Raw genomic sequence first — 26,427 nt, forward strand, 5'->3', positions numbered from 1 at the left:
ATTCCAGCCTTCCATAGTACCACATGTTTCTACTTCTTCAGGGGATATAATTTCTTTAATATAATTCTGCTTAAAGATTTCATTCTGACATTACATTTATATAATTTGTAATGTGTTATATTACAGAGAAACGTTGATTTCAACAAAAATATATCATTTTATTTTATATTATAAATTTGTATACATATTACATATATGCATAATGTATGTATTTATATTACAAATATATATACATGTATGTGCATATTTCAAGCACCATTTCAAGATCCTATTGATTTAAAAAATATTCTTTTCCTAGTAAATGTGTATTGTACTGAACACTTTGATTTAATAAATGAATACATTCCAGTGATTTTCATTAAAGAAATTAGTTTTAACACTGGAAAATCCAATATTTAACAGTAAAACTAAATATTTTATAATGTAAACACAAACTATGGTGTTACATTTAATACATATTAAATTATTAAATTAACACATTTTTACCCAAACTAGATTTTCAGTAAACACTGCATCTCTTTCTGATACGATTCTATCTCCTGGGGAGTCATTTATTAGGAAGTGTGTGTTTGAATGCCATGGATTCAGATCTATGCAGAGTTTTTACATGTCCATGGATCTTAAGACAATTATAAACAAGAGTTTAATTTGATTTTTACTAAATTAATGTTCAGGGAACTCAAGCAATTTTTCTCCTAGGTTGACTCTGAGACATCAAACCAAAGGAGAGAAATTGGGTGATGATTGAGTTACTTAAGCAATATTCAGTTGGAACTTCCAATAACTTTGGATACTGTATTCAATCCAGGAAGGCATGCTTCTGGGTACTTCTGACTTGCCTTATGATTCCAATCCTAAACATATGCATAAAAAGAAAAGAACATAGAAGGAAAATAATTTCTGCCTTAATATAAAGTCCCCTTGCCTATTATGCTAATACTATTTTTTTGATTTATCGACTGTGGACATAGTCAATTTTTACAATCAATTATACCTATGTATGTGAACATTAACAAAAGCTTAAAGAGAAACAAACATCTGTCTTAAAAGTAATTTTCTTAGTTGTTATTGATGTAATATTGATCATTGATTTGTTGAAGACTCTGGACATAGCTTTTTAATCAAAATATAACAAATATTATCTATGTATTTTTTTAATTGTATGCTTTTCAATTACTCGCTACATTTCAGATTACAGGCAATGGTCTAGGAGTGAAGATAGAGTATTTGAGAACATACATTACCAGACACATGAATCTTTTCATTTAGTGAAATAAAGACAAGTATACAGACAATTACAAAATATGAGGCAAAATGACAGAAATAAACAGGATAACCTCGGAGAGTGCATCAAAGGGAAACCTAATCCAATCCTGATTGTTAGGAAGCCCTTATTCCTTCAAATTTTCTTTGATTTTTCTAGAATTCTGTCTTATTAAGTTATATATATAATTATATATTAAAATATATTTATATATAATATATAGTGTGTATATGTTTTATGCACTATAAATATATATAGTATGTATATATAATGTGTGTATTTGTATATAAATATACATGTATAGTCAGTGTGTGTGTTTAGCATAGTAAAGTCATGTAGTAAATTTCCAGTATATATACCAGATCACATCAGGTGTGTCTGACTTCTCAGAACTATCCAATTGCTCATGCTCCACTCCTAATCTCTGCTCAGCTGTCCACATTGCTTTGTCCAGATCCATAACAATAAATGTGGATCATTGCACTCTCCAGGCACAGACATTCTTGGGGTTTAACTAGTAGTCTGGACTGAGTAAACATGGCTATTGCTACGTTAGTGAAACTTGATAAAAATCACGAGTTTTTGTTATAAATGCACATAAACAATGTGCATTTGCAGATAACTTGTTACAGTCAATTCAGAGGAAGCCACAGGTTTCAAATTAGAGGAATCCTCTTGAATGTTGAGGAGGCATTTACAAAACACATTTTCTAATTTGAAATGAGGTAAGTTAAATACATATTACAGTGAATGTTTTAAAATGCAAATAATGCTTCCTTCATGAGCTATTGTAAGGCAAGCCTTGTGGTGAAGAAATGTGGCAATTCCTCAAGGACCTAGAAATAGAAATTCCATTTGACCCAGCAATCCCATTACTGAGTATATATCCAAAGGATTATAAATCATTCTATTATAAGGACACATGCACATGAATGTTCATTGCAGCACTGTTTACGATAGCAAAGATTGGAACCAACCCAAATGTCCATCGATGATAGACTGGACAGGGAAAATGTGGCACATGTACACCATGGAATACTTTGCAGCCATAAAAAAATGATGAGTTTGTGTCCTTTGTAGGGACGTGGATGAACCTGGAAACCATCATTGTCAGCAAACTGACACAGAACAGAAAATCAAACACCACATGTTCTCACTCATAGGTGGATGTTGAACAATGAGAACACATGGACACAGGGAGGGGAGCATCACACATTGGGGTCTGTGATGGGGAACTAGGGGAGGGACAGCTGGGGTGGGGAGGTGGGGAGGGATAACGTGGGGAAAAATGCTAGATATAGGTGATGGGGAGGAAGGCAGCAAACCACATTGTCTTGTATGTACCTATGTAACAATCTTGCATGTTCTTCACATGTACCCTCAAACATAAAATGCAATAAAATATACGTGTGTGTGTGTGTATATATATATATATACACATATATATTTTATACATATATATATATACATATATAAAGAAAAAAAGAAAAATCTCTCAGCAATTGCTTGTCTGTAAAGGATTTTATTTTTCCTTCACTTATGAAGCTTAGTTTGGCTGGATATGAAATTCTGGATTGAAAGTTTTTTTCTTTAAATATGTTAAATATTGGCCCCAACTCTCTTCTGGCATGTAGGATTTCTTTCTAGAGATCTGCTGTGAGTTTGATGGGCTTCCCTTTGTGGGTGACACGACCTTTCTCTCTGGCTGCCCTTAACATTTTTTACTTCATTTCTACCCTGGTGAATCCAACTATTATGCCCCTGGCAGTTGCTCTTCTTGAGGAGCATCTTTGTGGTGTTCTCTGTATTTCTTGGATTTGGATGTTGGCCTGCCTTGCCAGGTTGGGGAAGTTCTCCTGGATAATATCCTGAAGAGTGTTTTCCAGCTTGGATTCATTCTCCCTGTCACATTCAGGTACACCGATCAAGCGTAGATTAGGTCTTTTCACATAATCCCATATTTCTTGGGGGCTTTGTTAGGTATCGATGAAATGTATTTCAAAACAATAAAAGCTACTTAGAACAAACCCACAGCCAATATCATACTGAATGGGCAAAAACTGGAAGCATTTCTTTTGAAAACTGACACCAAACAAGTATGCCCTCTCTCACCACTCCTATTCAGTATAGTATTGGAAGTTCTAGCCAGAGCAATTAGGCAAGAAAAAGAAATAAAGGTATTCAATTAGGAAAAGAGGAAGTCAAATTGCCTCTATTTGCAAATAACATGACTGCATATTTAAAAGACCCCGTCATCTAAGCCTAAAACCTCCTTAAGCTGATAAGCAACTTCAGCAAAGTCTCAGGATACAAAATCAATGCAGAAATCACAAGCGTTCCCATACACCAATAACAGTCAGAGAGCCAAATTATGAGCAAACTCCTATTCACAATTGTTACAAAGAGAATAAAATACCTAGGAATACAACTAACAAAGGATGCAAAAGACTTCTTCAAGGAGAACTACAAACCACTGCTCAAGGAAATAAAAGAGGACACAAACAGACGGAAAAACATTCCATGCTCATGGTTAAGAAGAATCAATATCATGAAAATGGCCATACTGCCCAAAGTAATTTATAGATTCAGTGCTATCCCCATCAAGCTACGATCGACCTTCTTCACAGAACTGGAAAAAAACACTTTAAACTTCATATGGAACCAAAAGAGAGCCCTCATATCCAAGACAATCCTAAGCAAAAAGAACAAAGTGGGAGGCATCACACTACCTGACTTTGAACTATATTATAAGGCTACAGCAATCAAAACAGCATGGTACTCATACTGAAACAGACATAGAGACCAATGGAAGAGAACAGAGGCCTTGGAAGCAATACCACACATCTACAACCATCTGATCTTTGACAAACCTGACAAAAACAAGCAATGGGGAAAGAATTCCCTGTTTAATAAATGGTGCTGGGAAAACTGGCTAGCCATATGCAAAAACTGAAACTTGACCCATTCCTCACATCTTATACAAAAATTAACTCTAGATAGATTAAAGATTTAAACATAAGACCTAACACCATAAAATCCCTAGAAGAAAGCCTAGGCAACACCATACAGGACATAGGCATAGGCAAGGACTTCATGACTAAAACACCAAAAGCAATGGCAACAAAAGCCAAAATAGACAAATGGGATCTAATTAAACTTAAGAGCTTCTGCACAGCAGAAAAAACAATCATGACAGTGAACCAGAAACCAACAGAATGGGGAAAAAATTTTGCAATCTACCCATCTGACAAAGGGCTAATATCCAGAATCTACAAAGAACTACAACAGATGTACAAGAAAAAAGCAAACAAACCCATTCAAAAGTGGGCAAAGGATATGAACAGACACTTTTCAAAGGAAAACATTTATGTGACCAACAAGCACATGAAAAAATGCTCATCATTATTGGTCATTAGAGAAATGCAAATCAAAACCACATTGAGATACCATCTCACACCAGTTAAAATGGCAATCATTAAAAAATCTGGAGACAACAGTTGCTGGAGAATATGTGAAGAAAAAGGAACAATTTTAGATTTTTGGTGGGAGTGTAATTTAGTTCAACCATGTTGGAAGACAATATGGAGATGCCTCAAGAATCTAGACATAGAAATTCCATTTGACCCAGCAATCCCATTGCTTGGGATTAGTAGTTTACAAAATTGGTATCTTTTTTAATAAATTGGCATTGAATTTTACAGTATTTTACTACATCTATCAATATGCAAACATAGTTAATTACATGGATTGATTTTTGAATTTTCAACTAGTCTTACAGACACGTGGTTCATATTGTATTATCTTTTTGTGTATCTATAGATTCAATTTGCTAATTCTTTTAAGGATCATTATATTTATGTTCATAGGTGAGATTAATTTATAATTAATTTATTATTATGACACTGGTCAGATTTTGGAAATTAAAACATACTGGTAACAAAAAAGTAAAAATTATCCTCTATTTTTTACTCACTGGAAGTTTGTACAACATTGGTGCCATTTTTTCTTATATGGTTAAATAATTCACTAAAATTGTTATATGAATACCCAAAGTATGGTTTGTGCATCATCTTAAAGACAAAAAAATTGTAAAGTGAATCATCATAAGTCAGGGACCATCTGTAGTTAGAATAAGCTAAAATTGAAGAAAAAATAAAGCAAGGTAGAGAAGGTAGAAAGCGGTTTGTACTATAATGTTCATTCATATATTGTATATACAGTTCTATAATGACAAACTAAATAGAAATAGTGTATGGAATAAAATTTGATGAGATGATTACATAAGATGAAAAAAGACAATTTGATAGAAAAAGCAGATTTGATTCAATAAAAAAGTAAACAGATTAGTTATAGTGTGCAATTGATGATAAAGCAGTAATAGGGCTATTTTGATTTAATAAAACACATTTAAAAACTAGGCAACCACTTTCTAACTCATTATTCAAAAAGTAAGTATTTTAACCTGATTTTCTACTTTCAAAAATTCACTTCAATGTCTCATGCCTCCTGCTTTCTCCAAGTAAGTCCAGTTCTGACCCAGAGCTTCTGCATGGCTGACTTTACCTCTTTGTTCCGAAGTGTATAGATGAGGGGGTTTAGCATTGGGGTAATGACATTGTAGAGTACAGACACCATCTTGTCCACAGAAAATGTAGAGAAAGGACGAGCATAGATGAAAATACAGGGTCCAAAAAAGAGTGTTACCACCATGAGGTGAGAGGCACATGTGGAGAGTGCCTTTCGCCTTCCCTCCTTGGAGCGAATCTTGACTAGGATAGTGGTGTAGGAGGAAATCAGCACCACAAAGGAGCTGGTAGAGATCAACCCACTGTTAGATACCATGAGCAATTCAATGACAAAAGTGTCAGCACAGGCAAGTTTGATGACAGGGGGAACATCACAAAAAAAGTTGTCCACCTGATTTGGCCCACAAAAGGGCAGACGGATAGTGAGAATGGTCTGGACAGTGGAGTGCACAAATCCTCCCATCCAGGAGGCAGCAACCAACGCACAGCATAATCCCCGACTCATGACGGTGGTGTAGTGCAGGGGGCGACAGATTGCAACATAGCGATCGTAGGCCATCACTGTGAGCAGGAACATCTCAGCTGCCCCTACAAAATGCAGGAAGAAGAGTTGCACAATGCATTGGTCATAGGAAATGAGCTTTTCATGATTAAGGAAGTCAGCCAGAAGCTTAGGGGTAGTTACTGTTGAATAACATAGGTCCAGAAATGAGAGATTGCCAAGAAGGAAATACATGGCTGATGAATTCAGGTATTTATCAGATGCCACCGTGATCATAATGAGAACGTTGCCAACCCAAGTGGACACATAGAAGAAAAGAAATAATACAAATAGTCCTGCTTCAACAGATGATATCTGTGAGAAGCCTGACAAGAAAAATTCTCTCACCACTACTGTTTGGTTTTTATCCATTTGACCTGGCTCTACCTAGATGAAAGAGATTAAACAATAGGGCATTAGTGACATTTAAAAAGAATGAGGTAATTCACATCAAATACAAGACTCTGCTCCTTTCAAAAGAGAGATTTTTCATCCTCTAAGATAATCCTGATTGATTAGCTGGAAGAAACTATTTTCTCCTTACCTAATATTATGTATATTATCTCACCAGCTGCAACCCTGAGACTGATAAAGTGGCCAACATTAATTAGAACGTGAAATTACCTGGCTCCAAGCCACTAACTTCCACATGATGCATTTCTCTCTTCCATCATTCAGCACATTACGTCTCTCTCCTTTCCCGCATTCAGTATCAAGAAATGTTACATTTTTCTCAAATATTATTTTTTAATAAAAATGTTTGGGAAAAAATAAAATCAAAGGTAGAATTTCAGATTCCAGTAAAAGAACATTGGATCTGTAGAAGTTTTATCTGAGAAAATGGAATCCCTGAACCCTCTGCCATCAAGATAATTCTCATAGGACTCTAACCTGTGCAAATCGCTACAGGAAAGATCACATTCCACTTTGAGATTATTGCTAGTTCATTGACCTCTTACTATATTTTCTTTGGTATGCCTGTCCAGCTTGCCATATTCTATAATACACTTATTTCCAGTTTATTATTGTAATAATAGGTTTCTCATCTTAAATCATACCTGTGGGTATACAGGTACACATTATGCTTATAATGATCTAAATAGAATGTAACGGCTGTTCATGCATTTAAATGACTCTCCTTTGACTAGTCTATCAAATCAAATAAAAATCAACTATTTCTCTGAGATGAAAATAGCAATTTGTATGTTGTATATATTTTATCCATTTTCATGAGCAATAGCTGGAACATGATACTGTATGAGATGAAATGAGTGATAGTCGAGGGAGCGCTGACTGCAGGGAGGGGTGTTTTGGCGTTTCGTGATAGCTGTTATTCACTCAGATTCTACAGCTCAGTTCTGCCATACACAGAGCAACATTCTGAAGACTTAAGACATAATAATCAGATAACAATTTAAAGTTTAAATATTGAATTTTCTTCAACTTATTATAGTTTGTGCCACCTCTAATTCTATAAACTGTATACTTTCATTTAGGCAGATCAATGAGAATAAATATTTTAGAAATAAAATTAATTTTAAACTAAATAAAAGTTAGCTTAAAAACAAAATTCATATACTCCTTATTTAAGGCACTTACGTAGATATAAAGATTACATCAATTATATGCTAACAGTTAAAAAATATCAAGAAACTATGAGGTAAAACTTTCAAATTTAAATTTTATTTTGTTAAACTGATATGTAAAAATATTAACTTGAAAAAATGGTTATATAATAAAATAAAAAACAGGACACAAAACTATACATAAAATATGATACAATCTATGTACACAGAAAGGTTAAACCATATAAGACACTAAACTACATGTAAAGGCAATAAAAAATTTACAAACTTTCACCATAATGATTGAGATTTTCTTCTCACCTACTGAGTTCCTAATTTTCTACAATGAACTTAATTATATTTATGAAAAATAATAAACTTTCTGTGAATTTCTGTGGGTATGCATACCTGTAGGGTTTATGACATTTTATTTTACCTTAAAAATTTCTTAATGGATTTTTTCTCTTTCTGCAACTTAATTATTACTTAACATTTTACTTTCAGGTAAGAATTTAACTTAATTATAATCCATTCAGCTTGTTTTGAGAGTAACGGATGTCTAGATATAACATTAAATAATCTCAGTTTCAGAATCATAAAAAACATGAAGAAAATAATTATCTTTTCAATTCCCAGAGGCAAAGATTGTTTATTTTGCTAGCCATATACTCTTAAAAGCTTTTTAAAATGCATTGTTTGATTTACACAATATAACATGGCATAGACAATATTATATTTTAAAAGACCACAATTAGCATTGAATACTGATTCTGCAGGTGAGTCCTGATGACAGGGGCATGAAGAAAAGCTGTCAGTGTAATAGATTTTAAGTCAAATTACACACCTCCTTGTCTGTACAGAGTAAATTCTTAGGTCCTGCAGCCATGAACTCGTGGCACATTAACAGCATACAACCATCCTAGATATTATAGAACCAAGAAGATTAATGAATTAAGATGAAATCCCCTGGTTCCACTGGCCACCGTTAGGAACTTTTGATGTTTAGGGATTTTGAGATTCAAGTATTCACAGTCAAATCACAAAGGAAATCATTAAAAATTTTTAATCACAACCCTTTGTCATAAATTATGAAACATAAAAATAAGTGTGTTGAATGACAGAGGGTAGAAAGCAATTAATAGAAGGGGAAAAGAAGACATGAAAGTTGTAATATTGTCAGCTGGATTTTATAGTGAGGTAAGGGGCCCTCTGGCCCACACGGCTGAGGCTAACGGAAAGGATGATGGAACATTAAGGAATATCTGGCTTCAGGTGCCTTGCATTTCTTCTACCAGTACACCTTTGCTTGTACTGCTTTATCTGGAGGACCTTTTCCAATCAGAATTACTGACTTTAGATTCCATTTAATTTTGTTTAATATTACAAAATATCTTAAGTAAAAATAAAAGTTTTCCCCTTTCTTCTATTTCTGCCTCTATGCCACTGAGAGGAGAAGAGATGGGGGAAGAGAAAGAAAAAGGCTTTCTTCACTACAGGAACATGCTTGTGGATGTGATTTCATGTGCTATATTCAGCTCTAATTATTCTTATCAATCTTTTTTTTGAGACGGAGTCTCACTCTGTCCCCATACTGTAGTGCAGTGGCACCATCTCCGCTCACTGTAACCTTGCCTCCCAGGTTCAAGAGATTCTCCTGCCTCAGCCTTCTGAGAAGCTGGGATTACAGGCCCCTGCCACCACGCACGGCTCTAGCTCTAATTATTTTTTAACTGATATATGATATTAAAACCATCAAATATTGTATGCTATAATAAATATTCTATCAACAAGCGTGTAGATGATCTACTATTATCGTTATAATAAAAGGTTCTGCAGTGAAAAATCTGTTCATATTTCTTCAGACTGCTGTTCAGTATTTGTTAGACAGAGGCTGAAAGTAAAATTTCTGAAACAAATGTGGACAGATATTTCTCCCCCCAAAAACTGTAGTACTAATTTATACTTCCATAAACCATGTATGTGAAACTATTTTTACACTCTTTCCTACACTAGATAACATCATTTTTCAATTTTAATTATAACTTTTCAAATATGATGTGTAATGATAGTACACTTTACTTTCCAGGAACAATGGCTCATGCCTGTAATCCCAGCACTTTGGGAGGCCAAAGCAGGTGAATCGCCTGAGGTCAGGAGTTTGAGACCAGTCTGGCTAACATTGTGAAACCCTATCTCTTCTAAAAATATTAAGAAATTAGCAGGGCATGGTGGTGGACGCCTGTAGTCCCAGCTACTCGGGAGGCTGAGGCAGGAGAATGGCTTCAACCCAGGAGGCGGAGGTTACGGTGAGCCGAGTTGGTGCCACTGCACTCCAGCCTGGGCAACAGAGACAGGCTCCATCTCAAAAGAAAGGGAAACAAACAAACCCCAAAAACAATGCCTCAGATGACTTCTTCATTCCTCATCCCAACAGTAACGCCTAAAGCTATCCTCTTTTATAATCTTTATTGCCTTTAATTTTGCCTGTGTTTGAATTTTGTATAAACGAGATTACAAAATACATACTCTTTCTATGTGAGTTGACTACTTTGACATTATGACTGAAATTTAATCTAGTTATTGTGTGTATCATTGTTTGTATATTTTTTATTATGTCTTTATTATTTCTTCCACTATTTGAGCACACTACGATATGTTTATACGTTGTACTGTTGCTGGACATTTGGGTGGTTTCTAATTTTGACTAACAAAAAAAAATCTTTTATAAACATTTCTGTACATATTTTTTGATGGACATTACATGCATTTCTGATGGAGGTATACCAGGAGCGTAACTTTTCAATGCTAAAGTAGATGTATATCTAATTTGATAATAAACTGTAAAACATTCTTCAGATATAGTTGTATCATTTACAATACCACCATTGTTGTAACAGAGTTTACATTGCTCCATATCCTCCTCAGCATGTACCTTTAAAATGAAAAATAATTTAGTCACTCTGCTGGGTATGAATTGTGGTTAATTTGCATATCCTTGATGCTGAACAATTTGTATGTTTATTGGCTATTTGAAAATCTTTTTCATGAAATGTTCATTCAGTTGCTGAGTCCCTTGCATTTTCTTACTGACTTATAGGAATCTCTTATGTATGACATAAACAACTTCCTTGTTGATATATATGTTACAATTTTGTAATATTATCTCCAGCTTACCTTTTCATTTTCTTAGTGATATCATTTAGTAAACAGAAGTTCTTAATTTTTGAAGCCCAGTGTGGTGGTTGATTTTTAGTTACAAATAAACTGCATTAGTGGGTACCCAGATACCTAATAAAGCATTATTTAGTCTCATTGATTGTATTAGTTATTCTCAATGCTTCAGTAAGCACTGAACCTGTCCTCCGTCTGCAGAAATGGAAATCCAGGTGGTTTGACACTTGATTGGAATGATTAGGCTGCCCTGGGTGTGTTTGTAAAGGAGTTTATGTGGGAGATTGCCACGAGACTCAGGGGACTGAGTGGGGAATAACCTCCCTAAATGTGAGCAGGTACCTTCCAAGAAGCTGAGGATCCAGGTAGAGGAATTCTCAGCTTTCATAATCAGTGAGCCAACTTCCCCTAATAAATCTCTTTTCTCATCTCTCTCTTTCACTCTCTCTCACCTCTCGTCTATATATATTAAGAGATATATAACATATATATTCTTTTCTTTTTTGACTGTTCATTGTTAGTGTATAGAAATACAATTTTTATGTGTTAACTTCTGTATCCTGTTAATTTGTATTGAGGTAGCTTCCTTCTATTCCTAGTGTGAAGTCCTTTTATCATGAAAAGATGCTGAATTTTTTTCAAATGCTTTTTCTGTATCAATTGTTTTTCTCCCTTCATCTGTTAATGCAATGTGATATTTTACATTGATTTTTTGTATTAAAACATCTTTATATTCTAAGAATAAATACTCCTTGGTCATAGTATATAATCTTTTTAATGTGCTATTGAATTCAGTTTGCTACTATTTTGTTGAGGATTTTGCAACAATGTTCAGAAGTGACATTGGCCTATAGTTTTCATTTCCTGTAGTTTTTTGGTCCGGCCTTGGTATCAAAGTGACACTGGCCTCATAGAATGAATTAGGAAGTATTCCCTCCTCTTAAATTTTTTGAAAACATTTTGAAGAGAATGGGTACAAAATAATTCTTCTTTCAATGTTAGTAAAATTCACTAATGAAGCCATCATGTCTAGACTTCTCTTTGTTGGGGGATTTTGATCACTAATTCAATCTCCTTACTAGTTATAGATATTTTCATACTTTTATTTCTTCATTATTAAGTATTTCTGGGTCTTGTGCTCCTAGAAATTTGTATATTTCACCTAGGTTATTCATTTTATTGCCATGCAATTATTCATAGTACTCTTTTGTAATCATTTTTGTTTCCTTAGAATTTGTAGTAATAGACTGTTCTCATTTTTATATCTGGTTTTAGTAATTTGAGTCTTCTCTCTGTTTTGTTAATCTAGCTAAAGTGTGCCAATTTTGTTGTCTTTGCAAATATCCAACTTTTGATTTTATTGAATTTTTCTATTGTTTCAGGTACTCTATTTCAATTATCTCTACTTTTTATTATTTCCTGCTTTCTGCTAGGTTCAGGTGTAGTTTGCTTTATTTTTTCAAGTTCCTTAAGCTGTAAAGCTAAGTTGTTGATTTGAAAACTTTCTGGGTTTTATTTTTTTAATTTACTATTTTTAACTTTTAGATTCATGAAGTACATATGCATGTTTGGTACACCACCCAAATAGTGAATATAATATCCAATAGGTAGTTTTTTTTCCTTCCAATGTTTATTTTAGGTTTGAGGGTATATGTGCATCTTTATTACATGGGTAAATTGGGCGTCACAGGGGTTTAGTGGCCTGATTATTTTGTCACCCGGTAATGAGTGTAGAATATGATAGGTAGTTTTTTAATTCTTATTGTCCTCTAACCGTTCACCCTTAAGTAAACCCCAGTGTCTATATTTCCCTTCTGTGTGTCCACGTGTACTCAACATTTAGCTCCCACTTATAAGTGAGAATGTGCTGATTTTGGTTTTCTGATCCTACATTAATTCGTTTAGGATAATGGCCTCAAGCTCCATCCATGTTGCTGCAAAGGCCATGAGTTCATTCTTTCTTATGGCTTTGTAGTTTTCAATGTTGTATATGTACCCCATTTTCTTCATTCAGTCCACCGTGGATGGACATCTATGCTGAATCCATGTCTTTGGTATTGTGAATAGCGCTGTGATGAATGTAAGTTTGCATGTGCCTTTATGGTAGAATGATTTATATTCTTTTGGGTATGAGATGGTTTGGCTGTGTCCTCAACCAAATCTCATCTTGAATTAGACACTCTATCTAGCTTCCTACATCCCAAAACAAAACTAAAACTTTTTATACATTGCTGGATTATACTTGTTACTATTAATAAAGACTCTCGGCACATATACACCATGGAATACTATGCAGCCATAAAAAACAATAAGGTCGTATCCTTTGTAGGGACGTGGGTGAATCTGGAAACCATCATTCTCAGCAAACTGACACAAGAGGAGAAAATCAAGCACCACATGTTCTTACTCATAGAGGGGTGTTGAACAATGAGAACACATGGACATGGCAGGGAGCATCACACACTGGGGTCTGTTGGGGGGACTAGGGGAGGGTCAGCTAGGGATAGGGAGGTTGGGGAGGAATAACATGGGGAGAAATGCCAGAAATAGGTGATAGGGGGTGGAGGCAGCAAATAACATTGCCATGTATGTACCTATGCAATAATCCTGCATGATCTGCACATGTACCCCAGAACCTAAAGTACAATTAAAAAAAAAAATGCTCTCTCCTTTTCCAAACTTTAGTCAGGCTACATTGAGCATTGTTCTTGAATAGTTCACAATCATGACACAACACCCTGCTCTCTTGACTTATCTAGCCAGGTTTCAGTGAAAAATCCTGTTAAGTCAGTTTGGTAAGAATCCCTGCAAACTTGAAATCAAATTTGTTTCTTTACTACCAACTTTTGATATCTAAGTTCTTGGCCAGCCTTTAACAAGAATTCTGCTAAGCTAACCAGTGATCTCTGACTGCTGCTCAGAAGAAACAAGAGGGATAGATAAGGTAAAAATCTGAATCGATATTCTAATTCTGGGCACATATTGGAATTGGCTAGTAATCCCATATTAGCTAGTTTCCAACAGTTGCCCAGTTCATGGAAAGCCTTCTAATTTAGTTTACTTGGGATAATTTTACTTATTTTGCTTTACTCTTATGGAATATATTGCTGTTGTGCTCTTAGTGTAGGAATGCAGGATAAATTTATTCAATATTTTCTTCAATTAAACACTTATTAATCTTCCAGCTATCACCTTTTGCCAGAACTTGGAGTTAGGAATGGCCCTGACTGAGCTCCTCTCTATGGAGCTCCTGAATACAGGAGACCCTCATAATTAGGCAAGAATATCATCACCCCTATTCAGCCTGAAGAAATGACAGAAGATAGATCTTCATCCGTCTGCAACCCTTAGGATTAAGTATTCTCTTATAAAAGGAAGGGGGGAAATGTCAAAGGCGTTTGAACCAGAGCAACTTCATGTGAAATAGGAGCACATTTTCAAAGAAGTGTCTTCATGTGCTGTCAGATATATAGTGCAGTATAAAATGCATTCTTATCTAGATTAATCGCATGTTATATATCACATATATGTACTTATAAATAGATCTATTATCTCTGTGACTTAGAGATGTGCTCCTATTATTACTCCAAAGTTGTTGTGAGCAGTACTGTTTTCAGAGGGAAAGATAACAAATTAAGCATTTATAAGACAATGTCATTTTCTCAATGTCTTATCTTATAGGAGTTTTAAATAAGAGTTTTAAATATCTTAAGGAATTTTAAATAAGAATACAAAGTGGGATATTTTTTAAAAATCCTAAGTTGGAGAAAGAATATTTAAAGTCACTAAAGCTTATTTTATGAATTTTTATTATCATTACAGTTTAATTTAATCGATCAACAGACCTTTCCAATTGGCCAAGTTGAATTGCTTTAACATTACAGTGAATCCACTCGTAAGCATATAGAGACAGGGCTAAAGTGGTAACATTCTCATAAGTTTACTTTGTTTCTAAGAAAAGAACATTTCTTATGACTACAGAAACCTGACCAGGCTTCATATACCGACTCTTCAGTTTTGACATAGCTGACTTCACTTCTTTGTTCCTTAGCGTGTAGATTACAGGGTTTAAAATAGGTGTGAAAATGGTGTAGAATACAGCAAGGACTTTGTCAATTGAGTAACTGCTGAAGGGCCACACGTAGATGAAAATGCATGGTCCAAAGAATAAACTGACCACAGTGATGTGAGCAGTCAACGTGGAGCGGGCCTTTGCCATGCTTGCAGAGGAGCGAGTCCTAACTGTAACAAGTATTACCGTGTAGGAGACAACCAAGAGTAGAAAGGAACTCAGAGAGAGAAAGCCACTGTCGGCAACTATTAGTAGGCTGACAACATAAGTGTCTATGCAGGCTAACTTGGTCACTAGAGGAAGGTCACAGAAAAAACTATCTACCTTATTAGGACCACAGAATGGCAGGTTAACAGTGAACGCCAACTGGCTGGTAGTATGGATGAAGCCCACAAACCAGGAAATGAGGACGAGCACAACACATACACGGCGGCTCATTATTGTCATGTAGTGGAGAGGTTTGCATATGGCAACGTAGCGGTCATAGGCCATGGAAACTAGGAGCACCATTTCACTGCCAGTGAAAAGATGAACAAAGAAAATCTGGGCCAAGCAGGCATCAAAAGAAATAGTCTTACACTCAACCAGAAAGTCTGCAATCATCTTAGGGGTAGCGAAAGAGGCAACACATACATCTATAAATGAGAGGTTTGCAAGCAGAAAGTACATAGGGGTGTGAAGGCGGGAATCTGAGGTCACAGTGAGGATGATGAGAAAGTTGCCCAGCAGAATTGCTAGATAAAGTAGTGAAAATATCAGAAACAAGAAAGGTTGGAGCTCCCTTGAACTAGACAGTCCCAGCAACACAAATTCTGTTACCCGAGAATAATTTGTCCCATTCATTGATTTTGGAAGGGACTTAGTTCCAGTTACCTGAATAGGAGAGAAACAGAGATCAGTTAAAGAGTTGTGCATAGGTTTGATTTTTCCAGTTACGCTTAAACGTTTCAGAATTCCAATTCCTATTTATATTTATGTGTCTGAATTTTCATGAGCTATTACAAACTATGCAGCTAGTACAGCTAAGAATGGAAGGTTGGTTTAAAGAGGAGAGTTGTCAAGGAGATGTCCAACCAACTGGCATATCCAAATACATAAATTTAAGAAATGAAATCAACAATTTAAAAATGAATTTGGGCATGTGAAGTTTTTGTGATACTACAGAAATCCAGTCTAAAAAATCTACAGAGACAAAATCTAAACCAATTTTTCTAAGTAAATGATACAAAAATTTTTTGAACATTTGCCACAGAGGAAGATAATTTCACAAACTTGATGACTAAAAAAAGTTTGACACAGAAGAGTATACATTGCATTGATCTATTTAAATAAAATTCAAAATGGCAAAACTAAGGTGTAGAAAAACCTCATAGCAGTTATGTGTAAGGAACAGGAAGTGGTCATGGGAGGGGGTTTTGAAGTGCTAGCAATATTCTTTCTTGATATGGTTGATAGTTACGTAGGAGTGTTTATGAAAACTTACTGAAATAAGAATATTTGCTTTTTTTCACTTTTGTATACACAAGTTGCATGTTTATAAAAATTAAAACAAGAGAGAGAGACAGCATTAGATTTGTGTAAGAGAGCTCACAGGAGGAATCTTTGCCTTAAATGATTATATCTTATTTCTTCTCTCCAGTTACAATTTATATAAACTAAAATACAAACCCCTGGCAAAATTGAAGTGACCCAATCTTACTGGAACTCTTTTATGATTCAGTTCTTCATGAAGTTCTACTTTATCATGAAATCTAGCACATTGGTTTCCTTCAATTAATCCCTGAAGCTATGAAGCTTCTGTAAACTCAGTCATAGGTGTTACTAACCATGGACATTTAATTGAGCTATGACTGATATTTGATTTGATTTGATGTGGCTTAAAAACTTATGTTATATTACGTACTATAAATAATAATATAACTAATAAGTTATATTACTTATTAGCAAGAAATTCAGACCATAAGGAAAATGATTTTTCTACTCAGTTCCTCTATATTCCATGTTATCAGAACTTTCTTTATGTTATTTTTATTTGTGGAAGCTATTTTGAACTAAGAAAAGTTTCATAGTAAATAAGAAAAAATAAAATGTGAATCATAAAGGAGCATTACATTATCTGATTTTGAAGAATCTTTCTCCACATCTTAAGCAGGTCTTGGTAGAAGATGTCTTTTATTTTACCAATTTCTAATCACTTGCAATTTTTGATACTAATGTCTTCTTAGATCATAACTGCAAATTGCTTATTCTCTTCTTGGGCTAGACTGGAGGGTTTATATATAAGAACAAAGCATGTGATGAATAATTTTAACTCTCAGAAACCAAATGTTAGGCTCACCTCTGTATCTCAAATCTCCAATTCTCCAAAAAGAAAAACATATAAATTTTCTCCCTCATTTGCAGGTGATGTGTTTCAAGACCCCCATTGGAAGCGCTATCGTATTGAACCCTATACAAGCCATATTTTTTATATATTCATACTTAAGATAAAGTTTAATTTATAAATTAGGCACAGTGAGAGATGAACACTCATAACTAACAATAACATAAAAAAATTATAACAATATACTGTAATAGCATTTATGTGAATGTGTTTATTTTTTCCTCTCTCTCTCAAATAAGTTTAATATTTTTGGACCACAGTTGACCTCAGGTAACTGAAACTGCTGAAACAAAACCACTGATAAGATGGGACTCTTGTATTGTCATAGATTATGTCAAAACTATGGCTCGAAGCTTTTTAGAAAAGTTTAAAAAGTGGAGCTTGAAGGTAAAGCAGGCTATAGAAAAAAATCATACAATGCAACAAGTTTGTCTTTGAGCAGCCACCACAATTTCTTCAGTGCCTTTCTCTCTTCCTTCTCACTTCCCAGGAGCCCTGACCTTTCAGTCTTGTGACATAAATACTGCACTGAATCCCTAAGGCAGGAATGGAAATAAAATCTAACAAAATCAGCAAATAGGGATTCATAGGTACTCCATCAGAAAAAGCAAAGCCATAAGCACAAGGAATGAATGTCCTTAGGAGACCTTTCAGTGCTACAGTAGAGCAGGGCATCAGGAGACATTTCTGAGCACAGAAACTTCCTGGTGTCTTTAGGCTAAAACACAAAATCCAATTGTGTGAAAAACAGTCATAAGAATCATCCTCCCACTAACTTTTCTGACTCTTCTGCAGAGCTCTATTGTTCCATTTTCATCGGCTTCCTCAGGTGTTCAGTAAAAGAAAAGACCCTGTTTTTCATGTAGAAAAAACATTGGGCAAATTGATTCAATCAAGAACTTTCTTAGTATATAAGATGAAAGTGGTGAAACACGTGAATTCTAAACTCGTTTCTTACCTAAATCCATTCTCACTTACTTTAGCTCACTGACTTTATATAAATCTGAATGCCTGCTTTTCCCTGGGCACTGTGCTATGCACTGGTGATAAAACAGGTTTTTAACTTGCCTCCCTAAAAATCATTTACTAATATCAATAACCCTTTGTTTATTTAGACAAGTTGACTAATTTACTTCCCTTTACCCCTAGCACATTCCTGATTAGATAAAATGGGCTGTCTTTTTGTGCCCAATAAAATTGCAGTACTGTAGTGAAAATAAAGCTATTATTTTTAAATGTTCTATGTTTTATGATTGTGTGACGCTGAGCAGTTCCTTAAGCCTTTGAGGGACAATTGTCATCAAATATTAAATCTTGAGACTATTAACCTCAAAAAGACATTTAAAATACTTCTTAAATGATTATGTAGATGAAAACTCTTTAACCAACTGTAGTGAATAAGTGTATGTATGCATTATTAGTAACATTATTTTAAATCAGAAGAAGTAAATATTTTCTGATAATTTTACATGATGTGGTCTGACTCACATAAGTTTCCAATAAGTAGATGTGTTTATGTAAAGACATTTAAAAAATTCTTGAAATATTCGACGATGAATTTGAATTAATGCATGTATACAGGGCTGTGTGAGGCGAACCTCAGTTCCCTCCTATTTGAAATTCTGTCAACTGAATCTTTCCTCAATATTTCTATCTCAGATATGACTGATAGATAAAGTGAAATAAATAGATATCATTTACAGGGGCCACAAAACTCTTCCAGTTCAAAGAGATATCTTTCACAAACTTCCCAATATTGTAGTTCCCCTGACCCTCCCACTCCAAAGGCAGATCAGAAAAATAGCAGTCTCTGTTATAGATTGTATTAGAGACGAATGCTAGTGGGTAGTCTTCAGAAGGATGCTGACAAAAATGCTTTCACTTACCTAAGATGAAATAGAAAGTGTGGAGATATCCTATAATCTACAGTCATTAATGCTTGGGAAAAATTTAGTTGTTACTTCCACCTCTCCTAAGAAAACAGACAAATCCTTGAGGAGATAAGTCATAAAGAATTTACTTCTAAATAAGACAGAAGTGTATTCAGGGAGTCTGTAGTGAGTTGTCTTCAAGGAGGTGAGACAGGTCTGGATGCTGCATCTTAACCTAAGTCTTAGGCAGCTAGAGGAGCATTGGGAGCAGTAGGGAGTCTGAAAGGCAAAAAGGAGTAGATTGAAAAGAAGAAATGCTGAAAACAAATCTGCTTCACAATTTTGCAAAGGATTCAGCCTTACTGGAGCTATAAAACTGTAGAATGTCTTAGGAAGTACCATTAATAATAGTGATTGTTATGTGATTCGAACCTTTAAAGACACTGAAGTAGTAGTATCATTTTATCAAAAATTTCATCAGGGAGGATTTAGGGTTTGCTTCCTTTCATCTCACTTTCCCTTGATTCCAAGTGTAGATAACTTTTTACTTGCTTCTCACAGATGTAATATATACAATCATTATATAATTGAATCAGACATCTTGTTCAATAGTGATAGAATGAGTTTACCATAATGGTAGTAATATTTTAAAATATATTTTAAGGAATTATACATGGGATATACTTTTGTTCACAAATAGAATACACATCCAGCAAGAAAATGTTGACTTTCATTAGTTACTTGTGTTAGTATTTTCTAGTCATAAATTAATAAGGAGCATTCTAAGCTATAAGCTTTAAAAACCTGAAGTTCAAATTAATGGATGCTGTCTAAAGACATTATGGACTACTAAAAATGTATCAGCCATATTGAGAAAAATGTACACTACTTGTGTTTGTGGGTGATGGGTGCACTAAAAATCTTATACTTTACTACTATATAATTTATCCATGTAACCAAAAACTACTTGTATCCTAAAGCTATTGAAATAAAAGAATCTATTAATTTTTAAAAATTAAATACATTTATTAGCCTGGGATATAGAAAATATATGTTCCAATTTTCTTTCACTAAATAATTTAATTATTGTAAGTAAATTACATACCGTCCCAGGTGCTCTGTTTTTCCTCAAAAAAGAGTAGAATTCCCTCTCCCAAATGTTATAATTCTCCGGTCTTTAAAAAACATGATCCAAAATGCGTAAGTCAATTCAAGGATAAGAATAATTATAAAAGGTTATATTGAAATTAAACTATATTCAATCAAAAGGGAAAAACTCCTGGTTTTAGTAAAGTAATGCAGCAGTCACTTTTAGAGTTAGGTACCGGGACAACAGTAAGTAGGTAAAATGGGCATAATATTCAAGGATTAATTTTAAAAATATGGAGGATAATTGACTGTCTCTGTTCTCTGTTCTGGCTCAATTCCTGTTCTTGACCTTAAAATATCAACACTTACCCAGGAAAACAAAATTCACTGGGAGCCATTGGATGAGGGACAAAGATAGAGAACTCATGTCTTTCCAGACTTCAGTCTTTAAGCTTTACACTCTGAAGTATCAGTATACTCAGCACACTGATATAAGAAAAGCCATCACGATTATTATACACTAATCAGGAATTTGACGTCACTGGACTGTGGTGACCAAGAAATCCAGAGGAGAGTTATGATAGCAGAAATCACCTTAATCAGGGATAATTATGTGAGACAATTTGTTTGCCCAGAAGAATTATAGTGAATCACCTTGAGGATTTCACAAATGGACAAAGCAGCAGGGCTAATGGAAATACTTTGTTCTGTAAGAGATGTAACACTATTTTTTAAGCAAAAAGTAATTCTGTTAGCTAATTCCTTATGTTTCAGAAGAGCTTTAGAAAAGCACTATTGGGAGTGTCAAAAATTGGTGGGGAGTCATCCTGTGACTGTGCATATTACATGGCAAATCTTGGCATTTTGACAGCTTCACAAGCGCCATATGTTTGGTTTCTAGGGCAAGGATTCTAGAGTAAAAAAGTGAAATCTGCTTTATTAATACATAGAAATGCTGTATCCTACAGAGTAGATTCTACCAAAGAGACACCAAATAATTATGCAAAAATTTATACTTCGGAGTTCAAATAAAGAATTTGAACATTAATGGGACTCTGGATTCATAACACAAGACTCAAGACTCTGGTACCATACAGTCTAGATGTGTCATGATAAAAATGCCCCTGTGCACCCACTTTGCAGACAACCACTTCTCTCCCTTCAAACACCTGGAAACCATTAATCTGCTTTTTATGCCTACAGATTTGCCTTTTCCAATATACGATATAAATGAAATTGTACAATGTGTAGCCTTTTCAACTGTCCCCTTTCATTTAGCAATATAGATTTACAGTTCATTCCTGCTGTCGCATGGATTAATAGCTCATTCTTTTTTATCATGGAATAGTATCCCATTGTATTATCTATCACAGTTTGTGTATTTATATATTGAAGGACTTCTTGATTGCTTTCTCTATGTTTTTGGTGATTATGAGTAAAACTGCTATAAACATTTGTAGGTTTTTATGTTTATGTTATTTTTTTTTTAGAAATGTATTGAACATTTATTTTGTGTCATATGGTTGACATGTAATACAGCTTTTACTGAGGAGCTAATACATTACTCACTTTGTAAAGCATCTATATACTAACCTTTTGGGGTCTTTCATTTAGGAATGTTGGTCTTCGTCACCCAAGATATGTGAGGACATTTATTCTTGATTTAACTTTGCATTTTATTAGTCATTTTTATTTCTACTTTGAAAAACAGGAATTTTACTAAAAACAAATTATGAAAAATGAGTTAGCATTAGGATAAAAAATGTACCTTAAAATTTAAGTTTGCATTGTTAGTTGCAATGCAAAACATCTTGTCGCCTAGGTAAACATGTACTTAATCAAATGGCAAGTAGAATAAAATGTAAACTCTTGCCTTTGTGACTTAATTGTCTATTCTTGACTCTTCCTTAAGAGTAATTCTTTCATGTGAAGTCAGTTGACCAGTCTCAGTTACCTCATTTTGGAGTGAAGTCTAGCACTCTGAAAAGGGAAAGATAAATTATTCTTTGGGGAGCAATGCAGTTTACTAAGCTGTGTATGAGGCCTGAGGTCAGGTGACCCGACTCTGTTCAGATTGTCAAAGGCAAGTGTCAATTGACAGTGTGTTCTCTCTAAACTAGCACTCAAAACCTAGTGGGTGAGTTTTCAGTTACCATTTCTTCTCAACTGCTCTAGAGAAATGTTTTGTTTGTCTTGCTAGCTACTGCTAGTACTAATTTAAAAAGTTGAGATACAACTCCTTCGATATTATATCTAAAGAATCTATGGTGGGCTCAGAGGGCAGAGGAGAAGAAGTTAGTGATCCCCTGACATAGTGTTATGGGTTTGAATGCCATTCTGTTTCTTTTCTCCTCTAACCTTTCCAAATGCCTCTGAGAATAATGATTTAAACTTTATCATTTTGATAATACCAAAAGAGATGTCTCTGGAAGCATGTGTGTGTGCCTGTGTGTATATACAATCTCACACATACACCATAATATGAAATGTGTAAGTATTAAGTAATGACTGATTTTTTTAAAATATTAGCAGTCTTTACAAATACATATGTATTCTGCCCTTCATTCAAAGCACACTTGGTCTCCTGCTTGGAAAGTGCTTTCTGTCTCATGGCACTTTCTTTTTTTTTTTTTCCCATTTATTTTATTGCATTTTAGGTTTTGGGGTACATGTGAAGAACATGCAAGATTGTTGCATAGTACACACGTGGCAGTGTGATTTGCTGCCTTGCTCCCCATCACCTACATCTGGCATCTCTCCCCTTGCTCTCTCTCCCCAACTCCCCACCTCCCACCATCCCTCCCCTATTTCCCCCCAACAGGCCCCAGTGTGTAGTGCTCCCCTCCCTGTATTCATGTGTTCTCATTGTTCAACACCCGCCTATGAGTGAGAACATGTGGTGTTTGATCTTCTGCTCTTCTGTCAGTTTGCTGAGAATGATGGTTTCCAGGTTTGTCCATGTCCCTACAAAGGACACGAACTCATCGTTTTTGATGGCTGCATAATATTCCATGGTGTATATGTGCCACATTTTCCCTATCCAGTCTATCATCGATGGGCAGTTGGGTTGGTTCCAGGTCTTTGCTATTGTAAACAGTGCTGCAATGAACATTCGTGTGCACGTGTTCTTATAGTAGAACAATTTATAATCCTTTGGATATATACCCAGTAATGGGATTGCTGGGTCAAATGGAATTTCTAGTTCTAGGTCCTTAAAGTATCGCCACACTGTCTTCCACAATGGTTGAACTAATTTACACTCCCACCAACAGTGTAAAAGTGTTCCTATTTCTCTACATCCTCTCCAGCATCTGTTGTCTCTAGATTTTTTAATGATTGCCATTCTAATGACAATCATTTTTTAATGATACCATTCTCAAGCCAGTGAGATGGTATCTCAATGTAGTTTTGATTTGCATTTCTCTGATGGTCAGTGATGATGAGCATTTTTTCATGTTTGTTGGCCTGATGTATGTCTTCTTTTGTCAAGTATCTGTTCATAATCTTTGCCCACTTTTGAATGGGCTTGTTTGTTTTTTCTTGTAAATCTGTTTTAGTTTATGAAAATTTTTTTGGTTTTAAGAGCTATTGGCCTAGAATTTTCCCTTCTTTTTTTTATCAAATTTTATTTTAAATTTTATTTATGACAAAGGACCCAAAAATGAACTTAAAAGGCAAATTAGAGACTGAAAGATGCTATTTTCAATGCATACAACCAAAAAGGATTTTTATTTTAAATATTTCGGGGAACTACACAACTGAATAATCCAATAGAAATATGAGTAGAGGGACAGAATATGAAACTATGGCTAACTCCAGTGATAATTAAAATTAAATCATAGTAGGATATACAGATTTAACCAATCAAATATAATATAACTTCAGCTATTTTAATAGTCAGCAACCTAGAGAGAAGCATTGACCAGAGCAAAATGCCATTGATTGAATGTAGCCAATTCAAGATAGTCTTTCAATGAGAGAGCTAAAAGAGAGTTTTCTCACTTCCCTACCTCATTTGATCTCCTACGAAGACTCCTCCCTTGCTGAACCTAAACAGAGCTCAAAGAATTTGAACCCACTAATATATTCCATGTGGCAAGACTGCCAGCACAGATAGCAGGTAGGGAAGGATAGAGATTATGTCTGGAGGAATGAATAAAAGATATTTGGCAGAGAGGTTATGATGCTTGGTGGCCAAAAAAATTTGACAAATATCCTCTATAGGTCTTCATTTAAAAATGTAAAGTGTGCTTGTGTGGGAAGACTATTTACGTTTTTTTAAATGGGAAATGTGACAACTTCTTATACATTCTTATAAGAAAAGCACAGTTTTAAACACTATATAAAAAATTTCACTTTTGATTCAATTGCATAAATTATCTTTCTACTGGGAGCACACTTTATAAAACAGCATATTCTTAAACCTAAGTTACAAAAATGAAGCACTTTAGCAATATCAATATAACCCTTTTCAAATTTTGAAGTCAAAATTATTCTAGCTCATTATGTGAGTGGAGTGATGTTCTCTCAGAAAGAGGAACAAATGACAGTCTGTTTCAGATGACACGCTTTATTAATATTTTTAATTTCCAATTTTTGTGGGTAGATAAGTGTGAATATGACACTCTTGAACTGAGAAAATCAACAAGTCTCTTTTCTCCTTATGACTGCTTTACCCATTTCTTCATGAGATTATATTTTCTAGAGTTTATCATCTCCAATATACATATACATATATATGCATTTAATTTTATGTTACAGAATTAGGAAAGAAATTATTCAAGGTAGACTCCCAGAAATACAATTATTAGCTCATGAATATGGATATAATTTGATAAATACAGCAAATTGCTTTCTAAAAGTTGTTCAGTAATTTTTGACCAGATAGAGCTTCCATGTTTTCAAATTTTCAGCCCTATTTAGTAATGTCCTTTTGTTTCATTCTTTAGTAATCTAGTAGAGGTCCATTTTTATAATCTATTAGATTGATTATTTTTTGCTACTTTTATATTTGTATATCTTTAAAAATGTTCTACTCACAATATTTGACTCACAAATATTTATAAGTAAAAAAAATAAGTTGGCCACTTGAGGGTTAAGCTCTGAAAGCATAATATAATGGGTAAAGGAAGATATGCCAATGTTCTCTTGGCATGAGTCTTGGCTATGTGTGTTGATTTTAACCTGTGTAAAGATATTAACATACCTAAGAAAGACTATATTCAGCACCAGTGTGTGGATAAATAACAGTTTAGTAAAGTAGCATCCAATGAAGTAATACCACACATAGAAAACTAAATGCGAAAATAAGAATAGATCCTCACAGAGTGCAATGGCCTGCATTAACTAAGACTTAGAAATGGACAATCTAGTTTTTCACTGACTTTCAAACCCATCACTCCAAATACCACATTTGTATAAAACAAGGGTAGAAATCACCTGGATATCAATTGCTCTGGGTATCATATCCTTTTTATGGCATTTACTATATGTGTTTGCATGTTAAACTTTTGATAAATTGACAAGTATGGTAAAAGATAGGACAACATTTGCCTTAGGGACTTACAATCTATTTTAAGTAATAAAAACAAAACACATAATCATATCTTTAGTCAAAAAATTACAAGTTTGAGTTGAAAGCTATCATAAACAGAAAGAACTCTTCAAGCTTGAATTATATGATGCAATGATGACCGTTCCAGATACAGTAAATCATGTGATCATCTTCTTTCTCTTATTCTTTCCAATGTTTGATGAGCTATTTCTGAAGTTTCAATTAAAGTTTGGGGAAAAGAGAAGCTGTGATATGTTTTCTAATTACCAATGTATATATATTCTGCAACTACTTTGAAAAATACACTTCCAAATGAAATTAAACAAAATCACTGGCTATTCAGACATTTTGCAGTCATTATCAACTGATGACAGGTTTATTATTAATGATA

At 34.4% G+C, this 26,427-nt stretch overlaps 2 protein-coding genes across 2 annotated transcripts; both read right to left on the reverse strand.

Moving 5' to 3' along the window:
- Window positions 1-5,682: 5,682 nt before the first annotated feature.
- On the reverse strand, window positions 5,683-6,798 carry LOC116538766 (olfactory receptor 4Q2). Its single transcript, XM_032261312.1, has one exon. It carries the CDS (start codon window positions 6,701-6,703, stop codon window positions 5,762-5,764), a length of 942 nt encoding a protein of 313 aa, XP_032117203.1. The 5' UTR covers window positions 6,704-6,798; the 3' UTR covers window positions 5,683-5,761.
- Window positions 6,799-14,919: 8,121 nt separating this feature from the next.
- LOC116538649 (olfactory receptor 4K15) lies at window positions 14,920-16,124 on the reverse strand. The gene has a single exon (XM_032261120.1). The coding sequence runs from the start codon at window positions 16,052-16,054 to the stop codon at window positions 15,008-15,010; it is 1,047 nt and encodes a 348-aa protein (XP_032117011.1). The 5' UTR covers window positions 16,055-16,124; the 3' UTR covers window positions 14,920-15,007.
- Window positions 16,125-26,427: the final 10,303 nt, after the last annotated feature.

This window comes from Sapajus apella, unplaced genomic scaffold (assembly GCF_009761245.1).
Source record: "Sapajus apella isolate SASKATOON/1434 unplaced genomic scaffold, GSC_monkey_1.0 scaffold122, whole genome shotgun sequence".
Taxonomy (NCBI): domain Eukaryota; kingdom Metazoa; phylum Chordata; class Mammalia; order Primates; family Cebidae; genus Sapajus; species Sapajus apella.

What these genes read in the sequence shown, in the direction of transcription:
- LOC116538766 (XM_032261312.1), bottom strand. Translation starts at nt 6,703, where the DNA reads ATGGATAAAAACCAAACAGTAGTGGTGAGAGAATTTTTCTTGTCAGGC.
- LOC116538649 (XM_032261120.1), bottom strand. Translation starts at nt 16,054, where the DNA reads ATGCACAACTCTTTAACTGATCTCTGTTTCTCTCCTATTCAGGTAACT.